The sequence below is a fragment of the Fukomys damarensis genome, unplaced genomic scaffold, assembly GCF_012274545.1.
Source record: "Fukomys damarensis isolate Sample0158 unplaced genomic scaffold, DMR_v1.0_HiC HiC_scaffold_17, whole genome shotgun sequence".
Taxonomy (NCBI): domain Eukaryota; kingdom Metazoa; phylum Chordata; class Mammalia; order Rodentia; family Bathyergidae; genus Fukomys; species Fukomys damarensis.
In genome coordinates, this window is record NW_022900929.1 from 6,771,675 (window position 1) to 6,790,597 (window position 18,923).

At 51.6% G+C, this 18,923-nt stretch overlaps 2 protein-coding genes and 1 pseudogene across 8 annotated transcripts in view; 1 reads left to right on the plus strand and 2 right to left on the minus strand.

The window, feature by feature from the left end:
* LOC117286531 overlaps positions 1–5,313 on the minus strand; it is a 17,746-nt pseudogene extending 12,433 nt beyond the window's left edge.
* Positions 1–18,923, plus strand: part of CUNH7orf50 (chromosome unknown C7orf50 homolog) — a 109,896-nt gene that overhangs the window by 63,629 nt on the left and 27,344 nt on the right. The window lies entirely within an intron of this gene.
* Gpr146 (G protein-coupled receptor 146) overlaps positions 2,740–18,923 on the minus strand; it is a 25,518-nt gene continuing 9,334 nt past the window's right edge. The window contains exons 1-4 of one of the 7 annotated variants that reach the window (XM_019209300.2): positions 12,778–13,114; positions 9,459–9,592; positions 8,672–8,772; positions 2,740–7,182 (exon numbers count right to left, since the gene is read on the minus strand). In XM_019209300.2, coding sequence (XP_019064845.1) covers positions 6,149–7,153 — 1,005 coding nt within the window. In that variant the 5' untranslated portion in view covers positions 7,154–7,182; positions 8,672–8,772; positions 9,459–9,592; positions 12,778–13,114 and the 3' untranslated portion in view covers positions 2,740–6,148. The other 6 variants (XM_019209293.2, XM_019209298.2, XM_010635630.3 and 3 more) reach the window with 6 other exon arrangements.

An 18,923-nucleotide genomic window follows, 5' to 3' on the forward strand; every position in this document is an offset into this window, starting at 1 on the left:
TTATTTCTGTTTTGAGACAAGGTCTTGCTAAGTTGGCCTGATGAAACTCAAACTTGTAATCCTACTACCTCAGCCTCTTGCAGTGCTGGATTACAGGGGTGTGCAGCAGCAACAGGAAACACCAGAGTAGCAAGGTACCTTGTCCACGTTCCAAGTTTCTGCTGCAGCATCCAAATAATATCTGCCTGAGAAAGGTGGTAGGTATGTTGGTCACCTGGGTGTCCCACAGCCCTCGCTGCCCACCCATCAGACACTACACAGATTGGCCAAGCCCTTACCCTGGGGTAGGTGGGGCCTTTGCTCCTGCTGGGCAGGAGTCTGAGGGTTGGGACAGCATTTCAGCCTCTTTGCAGGCTCTAAACCACAGTGTTGGTCCTCACCAAGGGCCTGGCCACTATGAGGCCCAGAATCTGAAAGGGAACCCTTTCCCCTGGACAGGCAGACATGAGGGCAACCAGAGAGCTAACCCCCTATCCCTTCCTTTCTGTAGGCTTTTGGTCCCACTACCACCTAGAGAAAGAATGCCCAATGGTGGAGTTCCCCCTGCAGGAAAAGGACTGGTGGAGCTGCTGGCTGCCCCTCTTCAGGAACTGCTGTGTGTCGTAGGCTCTGCCCCTCCGCACAACCCTTACATAGCCCTTCTGGACAAGGCAGGTCCTCGTTCCCTTGCCCCAGCCTGCTGAAGGGTGTTGGGTAGAAGCCCAGCTTGATTCTTAAAAGCTTGTTGCTGAAAATACTTTTGTGAGAATTACTTTAAAATTAGACTGGGCATTGTGGTATATGCCAGTAATACAAGCTATTCAAGAATCAGAGGCAGAAGGACCACAGGTTCAAGCCTAACCTGGGCAACCTAGTCCCAAAAAATTAAAAATGGCTATGGAGTGTAAAGGCCTTAGGTTTAATCGCCAGTGGCCGGGGCCCTCGGGGTATATATCTCAGTGGTACAATGATGCTGGGTTCTATCTTCAGAAATAATTAATCAATGGGAAGGAAAAGAGAAGATTGAGACCTTTCTTCATGTGAATCCATTTACTTGTGTCCCAGGGGATTCTTGTGATGGTGGGTTTCTGAGTGGGTGCTATACTGGTCTCCTGCTTGGTGTTCAGGAGAGTAACCTACAGTATGCTGTTCTCTTTGCTCTGAGCAGCTGGTCTGGGGTGGGAAACACTGGATTAGGTCAGCTGATTTTCTGGTAAACTGGTTTGGAAGCACCTCTGCTGGCCTGACTGGTTTCAAGGGCCAGTGCCTCCCCAAGGGCCAGGCCTCCCCCTCCTCTGCCCGGCAAAGTGAAAGTTCACTGTCGGCCACTGGATGGAGCTCTGCAGACAAGCCTGCCATGTTGCTCCAAATCACACACTGTTCTGCCGGGCACCTAACCACGGTGGCAACAGAGGTTTACTCTTCCCAGAATCTTGTCTGTTGGTGCTGTTTGTCTGTGTCAATGGCCCTGAGGGTGAAGATCTCCCTGCCCCTCCTCATGAAGCACCCAGGTGCCATACACACATAGCCAAGTGTATGGATCTCTGGTGTCCAGGTCCACAAGTTCTGACAAGTGCCTGTACAATGTCACCACTGCCCCATCAAGAGGCCATTGGGCTTCATCCCAGAATGCCCTGACCCCCTGAGGCAGCATCTCCTGCCATAGCAGAGAGGCCAGCTGGGGGGACCTGCAGCAACCACGGATGTCCATAAAGCCTGAGGCTAGAAACAGCCCAACACCCAGCCCAGCAGAGGGGATGGATGAACTGTGACCTAGCAAAGGAACCACAGAGCTTGGATAGCAGGGGAAGATGGTTTCAGGCACAGGGGAAGTGCGCCCCACATCCTGGGACGTGAACAGGGAAGCGAGACCAGGTGGGGTCTAGCATAAATGAGGTTTCCTTCCAGACAGGGTCCTGCCCTCCCCACTGCCCCAGTTCCTGCTTGGCTGTCACTGTCTTTCTGTACCCCATGGCCCAAGGGTTCCCTTGCTGGCCCAGTTCTCTGGCACCACCAGGACTGAGTTCCTGGGGTTTTTTTGAGATGGGATCTCACATTTTTCCCAGGGGTCACTAACTTTTAAGCTCAAGTGATCCTCCTACCTCAGCTTCTCTAGAGCTGGGACTACAGATATGCATGACCACACCTTGTCTTTTATGTTTCTTTTTTGACAAAGTGGAGTTTAACAGCAGTTGAAACAGTGCAGTGACATCAGACCCAGGATCTGGAGACCCTCGGAGGGTAATGCATGAACAGGCAAGGAGGCCGCTCTGGAGTCAGAGTCCCTGGGTGGCAGTTAGTCCAGGTATTCACACACCTGGGAGACCCCAATCCCAAGAGTGTGTCACACAGTACCAGGTCAATACCAAGTACCTGATAAAAGTGGCTGCCACTGCCTCAAGTTTCCATGACCTCCTGTATGGGCCGCAGGGCCAGAAGATGAACCATGCTGGCCCAGCATGGCCATAGCAGACACACCGAGCACTGGCACTGGGTGTTGCTGGGGCACAGGAGCGCCACTGCACTGAGTTGGTAGTCGGAGGCTTCTGGCAAATTGTGCAGGGGGCTGCTCATTCTGGCAAGGTGCAGGAACCCAGAGAGTTCGGCAATGCTGAGCACCCCTGGGGTCAGGCAGGCACAAGCCAGGCGAGACCATGGGGACAGAGGTGGAGCAGCTGGGGCCATCCTGCCATGTGCCAACTTATGTGTGGGCAGGCAGGGCTGTCTCTATTACATTTAAGCAACCACAGGAGCACATGTGGAACTACATGGCTATTGGTTTATTAGTCTGATATAATTTCTGTTAAGACAAACTATAGAGAAATAAGTAGAAACCTTGACATTCATGCTATGAAGGTATAACCAAGTACTTCCTGTGCTGGTTTTCCGATATATATCACACACCCATAGAAAGACACATTTTAAGAATCCAGAAATTATATAACTAGTGTTAAATAATTTAATAGTCTTAAAGCGTGGGGCCTCCTCTAGCAGTTTCTTCTTTTTCAGATTCACAGACCCTCAGGCCCGCAGGCACAGCCACTGGGGTAGAGACCACAGGCCAGAAGTCAGAAGGCTCCCAATTTCAAATCAGTTTTAAATTCAAGAATTTAATATATAGTATAACTTCTTAATTTATTCCTCTTTTATGCTTTGCGAGTTGCCTTTTTATAAAAGAGCAGTGTTTGTTGATTTCATGGTGTATCTGCCATGTTTCCTACAACCAATCATAAAACCTTTGTGAAGGAAATTCAAGATAAAATTCACTTTTTAGAATCTTAAATAATGAAACATGGAAGACTTTTCTGGTAGATTAACAAAAATAAGATCATTAGTTTTAAATAATAGTCGAGAACTAGTTGGTACAATACTCGTGGCCCTCAAACACAAGTTAATAAAAGCTTGCCTAGCATGTTCAGTTCATGTGAAGAGACAAGGACTGAACTCATGGTCCCCTTCAGCTTTCGTCAGAGAGTTCCTCACTCTCTGAGGAGCTTGAGTTCTTTCAGCGTCCTTTTTTGGAAACATAGCAGAAGAACTGGGGATCAAACATTTTGGAGGTTAAGAGACAGGTGAGGCACACAGGATCCTCCAGGCCAAGTTTAGCACAGCACAAAGGAGCAGGTGTCAGAACAGGGACCATGTAGTGAGCATGTGGGGGCTGCTACAAAGGCTAGTACAGGCAGAGAAGGATGTGCCCTCCTTAGCCTTACTAGAAGAACCCACCCAGACTACTGGCATCTACTGGGCCTGTCCCTGTGGGCAGGTGGGGGTGAATCGCATGGCTACCCCAGGACTTAGCCAGTTTGCACCCAAAGCCACTGAGCAATTGAAAGAGACATGTGGGCCCCTCTTCCCGCACTAGGGAAGACTGGTTGGGTGGAAGGATTCCAGAAAGGCAGAGAACTTGTACCTTTCCTGGCCTGTGTAGGGTGGGGTCTGCCCCTTCCCAGGAGCCCTTTACTTGGAGCAAAAGGAACAGATAGTATAATCCAGGGGGAAAGTCACTATGTAGTTCAGGCTGACTTTAACTCACTATGTAGCCCAGACTGGCCTGGAACTCATAGTGATCCTCCTGCCTCGGCCTCCTCAGTGCTGGATTATACAAGCATATGCCACCACACCTGACTGTGGTCTTTTACTTTAAGCAAAGATATCACCACCACAAATAGCCCTCCCCATCTACAGCCTGTTTCTCCTACTGACTGGAAAAGTTGGCCTGCCTTGGCTTGGCCTTGGCCCCTGGGCCTGCTCACCCATAAGAGAATTACAGACAAGCAGGCACCAGCCAGCTGCCTCCTGTAAGGTGGGGCAGGGCTGGAATCTGCACAGTTGGGGTTATCACTTCCTCAGCAAGCAGAACTGAGGTTCTAAGTAGAGCCATCCAGTTCAGAAGCCTGGAGACTACTTCTGTGAGCAGTAGACCCTCTTCAGACTCTGTGCTCAAGAAGAGACAGGCCGGCCTACAGCCTTAAAGTTTGAATAAGACCCTGGCACACCTAAAGACAAAAATTTCACAGTGAGAAACAACTCAAGAGAACAGCTTTCCACTTCAGCCCCATAGTTTATGGATAAGGAACTGGGCTCCACAGAAATTGCCGAGTGTATCACAGCTGCTAGGGGCAGACGATGGACCCACAGCCAGCACATCCAGTGTATCTTCATAATTCTTCACAAAACAAAGTAACTCAAGTACATCACAAATGAGGAGAAATGGTTTATGTACAGTAAATACAACTAAAGCAAGCAACTCGTGGCTGGTTGAATTTCCCAAGAGACGGAGCAGAGCTCCAGGCACCATTGATAAGCAGGCCAGAATGCAGGCTCACACTGCACAGCCCCGGGCAGATGTGCTCCAAAGGCAGCTGCAGGCCTGCCTGTCATGTGTTACCCCAGGCCTGGACAGCGCCCCATCAGGGCCTTACTGTAGAATCGGGGTGCTTCACAGCATTTCTGGAGGTCACTTGGGGAAAGTCTTCCTGCTTACAGATCTGCCTAGGTTTCAAAATTGGGGACTTGGGGCTGTGGGCCTATAATTAAATCCTAAAGAACTGGAGCAGAGGGCATAGAAGGTGTGGTGAGATGAGGGTAGGTAAAAGTAGCAGGGTTGGGCCGGGATTTAGCTTAGTGGTGCCACCACCTGCAAGAGCAAGGTCCTGAGTTTGATCCCCAGTATAAAAACCAAAACAACAAAAAGCAGGGCTGAGGAGGCCGTGGTTGTCTCACCTTTGCTGACCCACTGCTGACACCCAGGTGCAGCTCCACACAGAACAGGCCCCACAGGCTGCCATGGATGCCACACCCAGGCACCTTGGGGAACCAGCTTCCCGCCATCCTGTCCTCCCTTTCATCTCTCACTAACACAGGTGCCCTACATAGTATGTTAGGATTCCTTCCTTCTTGAGCTCATTTGTATTCTTTAGTTTTATGTGCACTCTGGGGAACGTGTTTAGAGGGACAGGTCTGTACGGAAGGAAACTAGCTGGTGCTATCTTTTGGGCAGGGCATCAAGGTTGCATGGTGGGTGAGGACCCACAATGCTCCAGTTATACCCTTAAAGCCAGCACATAGGGGCCATCATGGCTCCATGCGGCTGCACACACTATGTGCCATCCTCAGCCCAGGCTGCCAGCTCGCAGTGATGTTACCTTCTTTATACTGTTTCCTTCATCTTAACATTTGTCATTTTTCTATCAAATATCTCTAGAAGACCAGGTGGAGGGGGTGGTCAAGTACTGTGGCAATACAAAGAATAAATACTGGCTTTAGATTTTATCACTGCATTCTGAAAGCCTGGTGTTGAGGCTGAAGGTCATTTCACTAAAGACATTGCCTGAAAGATGTCTTTAGCAGAGATGCCCCATCTCCAGGAGCAGGTGGGGAGCTGAGGCAGCCTGTCCCTCACACAACACTCCTATGTTTTCCCAGCATGGCCTGCCTAAGATGAGCCTTTTGGGGGAAAACAGAAAACCTCAAGAAAAATATCCCTTGTGCTGATCTTGCAGCAGTGCATCTCTGTCTAGGAAGAAAGCGCCAAGTATCCAGGTAACAAAGTGCTACACATCCAGTTGAACTTGGATTTCCTCATGGACAACTCATCTCCCAGGACATGCAGCCAAGGTGGAGCAGGTGAAGCCCCCAGCATGGTCACTGCCACCCAGCATTCTCCCTAGGCCTGTGCCATCACTGGCTGGACCCCTGAGGGGTCCAGGGAGCAACGCCGGAGCCCACAGTGCATTTTCTTTATCAGTCGCCGGAGTTTGCTAGGGAAGTTTCTGTTGATGTGGCGGTAGAGCAGTGGTGTCACAGAGCTACTGGAGAAGGCCAGGAACTTGGATAGATCTTTAGCAAAGTGCAGGATCCCCAGGTAGTGCCCATCCACTGGCTTCCCCTGAGAGACCAGCACCGTGTGCCCCAGGAGGCTCAGGTAGTGAGGTGTCCAGAGCCCAAACTGTGTGCACACAGTGGCCACCAGCAGCTTGTGCACCCAGGGGTCTAGCCTCCCTGTGTCCTGGTCCAGGGGCGTGTCCTCTTTTCGGATCCGAGAGATGAGTGCCAGAGCGTACAGCACAGCCAGGCCTGGCACCACATACCCAATGAGCACCAGGATGGCATCAGCAGCCTCTGTGTTCTGCATCTTGGCACACTCGGCAACCCGAGAGGACACATGGCTGCAAATGTAAAAGAGTAAGGAGGAAAAGCTGGTGAGCAGTGCCCCACCCCAGACAAAGCCACATACATGTCGCGTGTTATACACACTGGCCATGTAGGTACGTGGCAGGGCGCGCTCGATGTAGAAGTCCAGGCTGAGCAGGGCAGTCGAGTACATGGTCACTAGGGAGGCCACATTGAACAGGATCAGCAGTGTCACATGTGCCTCACTGCTGAGGCTCCACAATGCCCACCTGGTGTGGGGTGGCCCAAGGAGGTGCACAGGGGCCAGGGCACTGAGCACCAGGCCTGCCACGGCCATGTTCACAAAGTACACATCCGGCATAGTCATACTGCTCTTGCTGCTCAGGTTCACCAGCACCAGCAATGCATTGTAGCCCAAGCCAACAGGGACACCAGCCACCAGGTAGAGCAGTGAGAGGACCCAGAGCCCTAGGCGCAGGTCCTGGCACAGCTGCTCCTCGCCTTGTGCTGTGCCATTGAATAGGCCACAGCTCCACATGGCAGCCTCACCCAGGCTCCGCAGCTCTGCTGGAAAGAAAGGACAAAGTCAGCCACTCCCCGTCACTTTGCTCGGCACCACCAACCCCTACAAAACTATACAACGTCCCAAATAAGGCTGCCATGATACCCATAGCCATGGTCAGGGATACTGTCTCTGCAGGAAATCAAGTCCTGGACAACTCACAAATGACACCGCCACAGAATCTGTCCAAGGAGCATGCTATGCATGTTCCTGCATTCTAAATGCACCAACAGAGAGTTGCTGCCATCTTTTGGCATTGGAGAGCTCTACAGGGACAGAACTCACCAGACCCCAGGTACCTGGCAGTGCTATGGGATCCCTCCTGTCGTGTGATGGGCCATTTCCACTGATGTGTGCTGAGCACTTACTGTGAGCTGGGATGAGGAGGACAGCACACACAGTGTTATCTGGTGAGACAACCACACACCTGTCTGGGCACCTACTAAACGGGAGCAAGAGAGAAGCACTTGGCACATGGGAGCATCACATGTCCAAACGCTGCACCAGCTCTGGTCCACAAATGGGCCTGGAAAAGCAGCTGACACTGGGCTGTGCTGTGCGGTACCCCGGCCCTCCAAGATGAGCTAATGCACTGGAGAAGGTGCGTGCTAAATCCCCAGAAGGAGCCCAGGGCACTCTGTGGTCTTAGAACTCCTTCTCCATCTTGCAGCACAAGGCAGGTAAGCTGCTCTCCTCAGCCTGGACAGCCCAACACCATGGTTCCTAAAGCCTGCTGGGTGACTGGTGCTCATTTCTGCCTGCACTGGGAGAGGTTGGCAGCATGATGGTCAGCCCTAGGGTAACACAGCCTGGGTTGCCTGAGGACACAGCACATCTTAACATAACCAAAACTGATAGGTGGAGCCATACTTTAAAGAATTTCTTCTCTGCAAAGGACAGACATTTTTCAGGAAACCCTTACATTTAAAATGTAGTTTGACCCAACCAGACCTTCTGCTTTCAGAATGGAAGACAGTGTCTGAGGCAGACAGAAAGCCAGCAGCCCTGTTTCCCAGAGCTCAGGGACAAAGCAAGGAAGCTGGGCTGCAAGCGTTGGCTCTGGTCCCGCCCGCTGTGGGCCCCACGGGAGGCAGCTCTGCAGTCTGTCTGCAGTCCCCACCTCCACACGGGATCTCAGCAGTGGGGGAGGAGGTCTCCTGCCACCTCCCATCTGCCAGCAGGGTGGCTAGGCATAGAAACAGGAAAGTTTATGATGGAGAAAATAGAGTCTGTGCTTGGTGCCACCCCTGGCTCCAGGAATACAGTGTTGGCTGGATTCTGGGCTGCAATTCTAGGTGCATATGGAAGGGATAACAAGCACGAAGCATAGTGCAGCACCACTGTGTTCACCATAGCTGAGACAGGATGTCAGACAGGAGCAAAGTGCCAAGAGCTGGCCCCACTGGGCACAGGGCAACCTCGCTCTCCCCATTCTCCTTGGGCACACAACTCATGATCAGCAGGCAACCACACCCCACCTTGGACCCTGCTTACCCTTCTATTCAACCATCATGACCAGCCCGAGGCAGAGCCAGTGAGCCCCATGGTGGGGGGGATTGGCAGGGCTGCCAAAGGTGTAGGTGACTCATCCATTCCTAGAACCAGAGTATTTCTTGAAGTGCTGTCTATGTTTTCTGGGCCAGCCCAATGGCTGGTCCTTTTTCTCTTTCTAGTCATAATGCCTGCAGCCAGCATCTGTGATTAAGTACTATTTCTCAGGTGCTTTAGTTCCCAGGCTTCTGTCTCCCCAAGCTTGTAGGTTTGGTGATCACTGAATTGAGCAGGAGCCCATGTTGTGGGGACCCCATCTGTCCACCGTCCACCCTGTGCATTCTGTGGCCACTGTGAGTGGGTGTTAGTGAGCCTGGTCTGTGCCCAAGAGTGTCTTGTTCTCACAGGCCATCAACCCACAGCCAAAGCCCTGCTGCCTGGCCCCTCCTGTGGCATCCAGGGCCTAGGTTTTGTTTGAGGTATTCCCACAACAGTCCTGTTTCAGACCTCCTTCCCTGTCTGGGATAGCAGCTATGACAGCCACAGAAAGAAGGGCCACACATCAGTGATGAGGACCATGTCCTCCAGCGACCTTACAAGTGGAGCACGTCTATCTAACAGTCGTGGTCAAGGGCCTAGCTCATTCTGTCCCCCTTGCCCCACATCCCTGTCACCTGTCCTGAGAGGGCCCCTGCTGGTGACAGGTCATCAGAGCTCCCTCCTACCTAAAGTGGCTGCTTTCTTGGCTACCCTTGTCCCCAGCAGCGCCAGCCCCAAGCTCTTACCTTACCTCACATCTCACATTACATGAGGCCATGGTCTGCAGATGCTGTCTATGGGCAGCATGGCAGAGCCAAGGCACCACTGCACAGCAGAGGGACTGTCGTGTGTCTCTGGAAGTCCTGCCAGCCCCATCCACTGCATCTATAAAACATGGGCACGGGTGGGTGTGGGTGTGTGTGTGAGGCTGCTGCACACTCATGCCAGGAGACATCACACTTGTTTTCCTCCAGCAAATTACTCAAGCGGCTCCTGTCTCCCTTGGCAACACAGTGGCCCCTCCCTATCACTGTTTATAGCCAGTTTCCAGAAACGAGAGGTCGTGCTTGGACGGGCTGGCAGTCCCACATCAAGCATGTTCACATCCTCTCACGCTTGGCTTGGTAAATGTCCAGGTTCCCGGGGGCTGGCAGGTTTACATTGAGGCAGCAGTGGCATTTCCTCTCAGTCCCTCCTGTGCACATCTGGCCCACAGAGTGTCCTGGAGGGAGTGGGAACAGGTCTGGCACAGACTCAGGGTCCTGCTACTCAGAACTGCTGAGGAGATCGGTTACAAGTTCCCACTCCCCTGAGGAAACAGACTGAACAGATTTTTTTTATCTGTGGAAACTAAGCTGTGACTGCTGCTGGGGTTCAGTGAGTCTGGTCAGAAGTGGGATTAGAGAGGTCCTGGCTGCCTTCACATCAGGCCCAGGGACATAGCAGTCCTTTGAAGGCACAGCCATGGCACAGGGCAGGCTCAGAGTTAAAACTCAGGACCAGAGAGAGGGGTGTTCTGTAGCCTTCACATGCACTGCCAGGTATCCTCTGCCTGTGCATTGTCCACAGGGACTGGGAGCAGCCCCAGGCGGGTGGGTGTCAGTGAGGCCCAAGCTGCAGACAGCTTCACTCTGTGCAGCAGAGTGGAGACTGCTTCTTCCTGGCCAGCTGACTCCCACTGCCAGGAGAAGTAGGGCAGGAAGAGCCTTCCTGGAAGTGTCACATGGAGCAGTTCTGTTTAGATCCATGGTGCTCATGTGCGAGGGTGGCCTCCCCCTGGGTCTGTGAGAGTGCTGCCAAAGGAAGTGCATGTGTTTACATTGGCCAGGGCACACAGCAGAGGGGGCTGAGGCTCTCTTTTTTATTTACTGGCAGCTAAAGGACTTATAAATTTATTTCATAAGCTGGAACTAGTTTCTATATATAGTTTTCTTACATAATTATAACTTTTGTGTCACGTGACAATCAGAAGCCAGAAAATACCCATTTTCATTCACTTTCAGTCCACCTGAAAATGACATGCTTTGCTTTTTGTTCTGGCATTACCTCCAGGAAGCTAATGCGTAACTTGGAGATCTTGGGAGCAAAGCAACTGCAGTGGGAAAGTGGCCTCACATGTTGGTGCCATCCACCTCAGGGATGTCCACAAAGTTGAGATGGGATGCAGAGAGTGGAGAAGCAGCTCTGCAGCCGTGGTGAGAAGCAGAGGGGAGCTTAGGCATCCTGTGAGTACAAGGTCAGTGGCATTCTCACCTCCAGGTGTGGCCCACAGCCCTAGGATGGAGGAGCAGCATGTGCTGCCCCAGACCTGCATGCTTGTGTGTGCTGGCAGCAGGAAGTTCTTTTGAGTCCATTCAGGAAGTGTTTTTGCCTCATCGCATCACAGGGCAATGAGTGACCTGTTTCCTTCCATTATCCCTTTGTTCCCAGACACGCTGGCAGGGAGGAGTCCTGTCCTGCTCTGAGATTATGCTCATTCTCTGCAGTCCCAACCCTGAGCCAATCCTGGCTGCAGGGGCTTTTGGTCGGGGCTGGGCCCTGTACAGGCAGAACTACAGGACCTGCCCCCGCTCTACCCACCCTGCCTGCCCTTCATGTTTCCTGTTCCCTGTGGCCTTGCTTCCTATTCCCCTGGCTGTTTGGGGAAGAGGGACATCCTGTAGGTGGAAACAATGGCTTGGTTTCCACCCTCCAGCTGCAGCCTCAGAACCTGGGTTGGGTAGTCTTTCCAGTTAGCCTGGCCTCCTAGAAACTTCCTTCATGAGAAATCAGGGCACAAGACCAGATAGTAGGAGTTTTGGAGGCAGGGGGGAAATCCCACAACACATCCATCATACAGAGAGACTAGACCAGAAAGGGTAAGTCAGTTTATCAAGTTTATCAAATGATGGAAAATTCCAGAAAATCCCTCACTATGCAGAGACAGAAAGCAATGAGAAGTCTCATCCTTCACTCATGCTAAGGCCTTTGCTCTTGGCATGGGCCAAGGCATGGGGGGGCCAAGGCATGGGGTGCCAAGCACTCCTGGCATGTGCTCTCGTTCCACCCATTTTCCTTTAGCAAGCTGCTGGCCAGATGGCAGGTTTAATACCCATCTTCCTGGCCATTCCACCCACTGCCCTCCTTCTGCCAGAGGGTCCAACTCAGCAGGACCCCTGGAGGCCTCTTACTGTCAGACCAGGAGAGTATTCCTCATCCCTAGGACCCCTCAGCCCCGCACCACCACCCCCCTCACAAAGCACTGCCCTCTGGCTGCCCCAGGCCCCGTGCCAGCCCCTTTACCTGCCTACATCCTGGAGGGGATTGTGAAAGCCTAGTGTTGCAGGAAGGCCCTCTCCCCTGCCGCCTCCCTCCACCCCAGTCTGTCCCCTCCCCTGGGCTCTCCTCCTACCAGACATGTTCTCCTCACATTGGCTGGTTTGGCCACCTTCCACTCTCATCACTGGCCTCTCCCACCCCGAAACTCTCCCCCACCATTGCTACAAGACCTACCAGGCTCAGTCTTCCCACCCACACCCCTCAACACAGCCCCTAGAATGCCACTTATCAGGCCAGGCCCTGACCCCCTGGGTCCTTTTCCCATGCCCCCCTTCCCTTGGCAGCAAAGGGCCCTGCTGACCACATTCAGCTCACCTTGGCAAAGCCCTGGGTTCCTCCTGACCCCCGCCCCCTTCCACCCTGCTTTGAGTCTGGCCACCTCCCAGGCGGCTTTCCAACCAGCTTCCAGCTCCAGTGACCAGGAACATAGTCCACAGTTGCGCCCTGACCCCGGGTGCAACATGCCCAGAAGGTGACTCCAGGAGCACACATAGGCCTACCCCTCCTATCACTGTGTGAGAGACTGCCCACTAACCCTCAGGATCCTGGTCAAGGTGGTCTCAAGGTCACTTCTCTGCCTTGCAGTGCACTAGGAGGTGATAGGTCAGACTGGCCCCCAGGTTTAGGCCTCCTTACCCAGCCTTACCAGGAACAGTGACTGAGGGCCTCTGCCTGCCAAGATGGTCCCAATCACAGTCACTTCAGTATTTTCCCTTTAAAAGAATGTTATTAATGATATAAATGTGACTTACACATCCTCTTTCTTTTTCTCTTTGTCTAATTACATTCATGAAGAAGCCGTGAGGTCAGGGCTGGTCTTGCAACCAGGTCAGGGCTGCTCTCCCCATGGCAGCTGATGCACCCTGTTAGAAGTATCGGGGTGGTGAGTTCAGGACCATCAGAGGACAGAGAAGAGGGGGTAAAATGGCTAGCCTTGCTGAAGCAGAGAGGGACCAGTGCTCATCCAAGCCAGCTGTGAACCCTGATTGGCAGTGTGATCCCCACTCCAACTGGCTCATGGACAGCTGCGCCCTCAGTTCGCTCAGAACCTCAGCCCATTCTGCTCATGGCCTCTCCTCCCGTTTGTCTCTCAGCACTTGCTTCCCCACCAAGAGGGAGTTGCTGGACACAGATGTGTTACCAAGCTAGGGTCAGAAAGGAGGCTAGGGGATCAGGACTGCAGTGCCCATGTGAGGCCACTGCCTCATCATGGTCAGGAAGCCCTTTATGTATGATGGGAAGGTGCTAGGGCATTAGTGGGGGCACTGGGCAAATGAAGTCTTTAAGGCATCACAGTGGGCACATAGGCATCCCTTCTCCCAGTAGAGGATAGCTTGGCTAGGGTAGCAAGGTCAGAGTTTCACGATCAAAAGAGCTACCAGAGCAGAACACTGGCAACCCACTTATGGCTCTGTGTTCTGTTCAGGCCTCTTTGCTGGCTTTGGGGTGACCTCAGTTCACCTGCTTCTCACCCTTCCAGAGTCATGAAACAGCCGCCTCCAATGGGGTGAGGCAAGGCCTAATTATCACAGGTGGAATGATTAGCAGCCAGTGGGTGCACATGTGCCTGTTTTCCCTCTGAGGTGTGTGTAGTGGGAGCAGTGTCCTTCGGGAGTCTGCACAATCCCAAATTCTGGATTCTTAGTGGGGGGGGGTGTCTCTGTTCTGCCAGACAGCTCATTGTGTCATATGTCCTCCTGCGTGAAGGCAGAACCACTGCCCACCCAACACACTTGTGGCTCCAGTCATCTTATAGGAAGATACACCCCTGGCCCCAAGGAGACCCTCACCAGTGGGCTTCCTCATGGTTTCCTTTCACTGTCCCCTCATCTATACTGCTTTGGAGCATTTGACAACACCCAGGAGTATCTGGCTCCTAGGCCCCAAGGGACCACCAGGAAAGGGTCTTCTGTAGGAGTGGAACACCACTGCTGGCCTGAGCAGCCACTCTCCTTGCAGACTTAGAAACCACAGAAGTGCTTACCCCAAGTTAGGTAGCTTCCTGCTCTTTTCTGGGTCCTGAGCACATACTTGGGGATCTAAGGTTTCTTCCTAATTTCTAGCCACAAGCCCCTTGAGCATCCCTCCCCAGAGTCATTGCCCAACAGCCCTGAGGCATCTGGCCAGTGTACTCTGTACTTCCGAGTTTGCCAGCTGAGGAGTTCCCAGTCATAGGTGGGGCAGGCAGGCCTGGGGGCAATGGCAGCCTGTAGAACGAGCCCCCACTATACTCCTCTGCCCTTCAGTGCCCATGCTGACACTGTGTCTTCACACTGGCTGGTCTGCAGGATCTGGAGGTCCTGAGCAGCAGGTACACCAGCAGCATGGTGCAGCTCTCCCTCCCTATTGGCCAGGGGCCAGGCAGATGAAAGGGGAGGGACAGGTGCCGAGCACTGATGTCCCTGGCCCAGGAAGTAATGCCAGTCCTAAAATAGTTTCATACTCTCAGACTCTGGCCTAACATCCCACGCTCCAGGGAGCCTGAACATAGGGACTATAATGATAGTGCTTCTGTGTGAAGGTTGTGCCCTGTGGTCTGCAGAGAACTGAGTTTGGTAGCATGAACCAGGATCCAGATGTTAAAAGGAACTCCACATCCCCAAACTTCATGAAGGAAGTGTGTGGGAATTGAGGCTCAGGAGCCAGGCTGCCAGGTGTTCTCCATGCAATCTTTCTGTTTACCAGATGTGTGTCTCTGGGTGAGCAGGTAGATACTATCTCAGATCTAAGTTTCCCCAAGTATAGGAAAATCCTCACATGATTGTTAGGAAGATTAGATACATCAGTTCTTGTAAACCCAGAACAGTGCCCAGCACTTGTTAAGCCTACGCTGGACCTTGATGGTAGCATAACAGAGTCACAGATCTTCAGCACCCCACCCCACCCCGCCACTACCATTAGAGGCAAAGGAAGCTGGTCTGTTTCCTTTCACTCAGAATCTTTTGTTAACTGGCACATGTAAAGAGGAAACTGGAGGGGAGGGTAGAGATGAGAGCACATGAACCCAAGTGACAAGCCACGTGTAAGTTCTGTCTGGGGGAGGTGCGGCATCAGGGCAAGCATAAGAGCAGAGAACCTCAGGACCTTATTCTGGGGACCTAGCTCATCCCACCCACATACACTGTCAGAAGGCAGAGGCGCTGCAGACGTCACAACACGGTGGCCTTCCTCGTGTTTCTCTAGCATTAGCGTAAACATTTGCTTCTCTGGCTTGTGTTCACTGCTTTCCAAGGAATGTGGAACTGGGAAGGAGGATACACTTCATGGGTCTTAGTTCTTTCCTCTTGTAGCTTAAACATTTCGAGGCCTTGTGCCACAGAGTGGGTTGGTAGGTCTATGTGAGCTGCTCGCTCCTTTGGGGGTTCAGGAACACACTGCAGTGGCTCCACTCACCCACCGAGGTTGACAAGGACACAAAACTACATGCAGGATAGCTGTTAGAGCATTTCAAAGTGAGGTACTGCATCTTTACTCCTGTACCTTATTTAAAAAGAGCCCAGATGATATGAACCAGACTGCTAATAGTGAACGTCTGTAAGTGACAGAATGGACAGGGCTGAATTAAGTAGTGGCTCAGGGAGCAGCCCCGGGAGAGGACTGCCTGAGTGATGGAGACGGTGGGAACAAGCACCAGAGCAGGCAAAGCTAGCAGAAGAAAACACAGCAGAGGAATCTTACTGCCGCCAGGTCACTGAGCTAGCATCTCTCTGTACTTCACTTTCTTGCCTCTGTTCACTGGGAATTCTGTCCTCTTGTTCCAGCCCATGTATCCTCTCACTGTTGTCTGTACATGTGTGTGCGGTCCAGGATGCCTGGCCTTGTTTCCCCTGTTCCCTTGAGACCGTGTTCAGCCCACCTTTGGTGTTTCATTTGGGGCACCAGCACCCTTAGGAGCCCCTTCTTGAACAGTTTTCACACACCCTTGGGATCAGACTGGACTTCGACCATGTGAATCTTTCCTACCCGCACAGCCTGGGTGGGGGCTGCCCTGTGCTGTGCCCCCGCAGCCTGAGGATGTTTTCTAGAGTGGACGGGGTAGCAGACCAGGTGGGGTGCCTACATTTGTTCCAGGACTGATGTCTCACCCTTGACGCCTGAGATAAGATTTCTGTGGAGATCAGAAGTCCTGGGCCGTTGTGTCCTGAGTCCTAATTGAAATGGTGGAGACAGTGCTGGCAGCAGTCATCCTCCTTACTGAGGGGCTTGGTGGTTTGCTTCTGTTGGAAAAAGACCTGCTCTCCACGAGATGCTCAACTCCAGGTGAATATTCTAGAATAAAGTGCTTTGAAAATGACTCCTAGGGGTTTTCCCCCCTTTTGTAGTAAAGAGCAGAGTCCTTGGTAACAATTAACATCCAGTTAATTCAGGAAGCCAGACGCTCAGAGAAGGCTGGTGTTGTCATAGGTTTTCAGTGTGAAGAGCTTGGGCACACTGATTCCTATCAGAAAACACAGTGCCTCCCTGGGGTGTGATAAGAAAGCTTCATTATGTAGATGGCTGGCTTTGATTTTTGTAGCCCTTTGCTTTTTATAGTTCTAACTGAAGAACAGCAAGAGTGAACCAGGCAACCTGGCTTCAGTGCATAAACAAAGTGCATGCTCTGCTTGGAAAAGCAGGAGCTTGGTGCTAGCTGGAGCGGGGATACCAAGTGACTGATTCCAACTCCTCTGCCAGGGAGTGAGCAGGGCACTGTGGGGGCCTGAGCTTTGTTTCCCTGGAGGAAGATAGGACACATTCTTTTGTTCATGAAGACTCATTACTGGGACTTCTGTGTTCTCTGACTAACTTGGTTTGAGGCTAATACCCTTTCCCTCATACACCAGACCAAGGGGAAAACAGAAACAAAAAAGACTGCTCAGAAATTCAAGGGCCAGACTGATGGTCCAGATAAAGTCTCCATTTCAGATCCTGAGCAGGCGTGGCACCGCATCTTGGCTCCCAACCACCCCAGCTCTTAACTAGGCGCGGTCTTACCTGCAGGGAAGTGCTCGGAGCCCCAGATCTTATCGCACCCTAGTGGTTATTTTTACTTGTCACATTTGGTCTAATAGCAACATTCACTTGCTTGGTTTGCTCTGGTTCTAATTAAAATGGGGAAACTCCTGGCCATGCTCCCCTTGGCATGTACGGAAGGCCCCCAGGGTGGACTATCAGGGATTGCACAGTACATCTGCCCCATTTCACTGTGTCCTTTTCTCTGCTTTGTTTGTGGAGGCTCCTCCATCAGCTCACAAGGAACTGAATTCTGCTCCTTCAAGCAACGTTTTGGGTTAGCACCTCAAGCTAGGAAATAACTCACAGTTTTACTCTCTAAACTAAGTCCCCCTCTGCTCTTTGATTTGCTGGATAGTGTTTTGGGGTTTTTGGCCTATGAGGCATCTTGGACAACTACAGCCTAAGGCTATGCAGTCAGGCAAGTGGGAAAGTGAACAGCCTGCCTTAGCCTTAGGAGAGTGAGGGAGAAGCCAGCAAAGAGGGGACATAACTAGGTAGCACCTCCCAAAGAAAGTACTCTTCTCTGATTGTCAGATGCATTTCACGTGGAGGGCCCCTAGGTGACCCTCCCTCTCCCCAAAGGCATGGCCTTGATGTGTATAATTCAATGAGTGTGGGTCATTCAAGGCCAGTGACAGTTACTATTTCAGGACTCTCAAGTGACAGTCTAGTGGTTGTGATGGAGGCAGTCTCCCCTGTTAAGTGCCTTCCTCTCCACGCCCCAGGGAGCAGGGTGTCTCTGTCCCTACCTGTAAATCACACAAGCATGTTTCCCCAGCCAGACTCTGAAAGCATGTCACTTATCCATTGTTACATAGATACGATAGGTCTTTACATGAAACCTAACATCTTGTACTCACATTACATACAGCTTAAAAATGGATTACGGATAGTACTCTTGATGTTACTCTTCCCTCTTCATCAACCTGCTATAGTTTTTATGAGTTACAAGAACACCAAGTTAACTGTGCTCTTTCCATTTTGACCTGAGTCTGTGTTCAGGCTCACACCCTGATGTGTGTGGGGGGGGGTGCAGGTGGCTCTAGGCAATGGGTTTGCACTCTATGAACTGGCACAGTAAGCACTCAGCATATACAAGCTTTTTCTAAAAGCCAACTGTCTTTAAAGGACTTTTTCACTTAGGAAGATACCAGAAGTTCTGGTTTAGAGAAGTGGACATGACAGTAGTTCTTTAAGGAGCTACACAGGATGTCATGACCCAATAATGTGACCCTACATTCAGTATAATTATTCATAGTGCCCCTTTGCACTCATAGCAATATGCCGGATAGGATGACAAAGCATCTGGTCGCTATCATGCATGAGTAACCTAGGAACACAATCAGAACAGCTTTGTTCATACAAATTTGCAGAAGCCATTAAAGTAAGCTTCTTACTGAATGCCTCTGCTAGATGCTCAAGATAAGGTGGGGGAAAGAAGTGTCAGCTGATCATTTAAAGTGAAATGGAGATCTCAAATAAGTACCTCTCCACAGATAAGGAGTTGAAAGGTGACAAATGCTGCTCTGGGCAGCAAACAAAATTATTCTCCGATTAGCATGTACAGCACAGATGAACCACCATGACTAGTTTGGATCTCCCAATATCCAATTTAGAGAAGTGATTTACTACCTTTACAATATTAACTTAATTCTGAGTATCTGGTTGCTAGTATAGTGGGTGTTTTGGAGCCTCTCACTGAGGCATTGAAAGGCTTTCAGCGCCCTATCAACTGTACAGGACAGCTGACACCAGACTGGCTAGCTCCATGTGTACACAGTTCCAACACCAAAAATCTTATTCCAAAGACAAAAAACGATAACCCCAGTGCCCCGGAGGACTCGGTAGGTTCCCGCCGATCATGTGAGGGGCCGGTGGCGGGGCCAATCGCCTCCGTGGACAG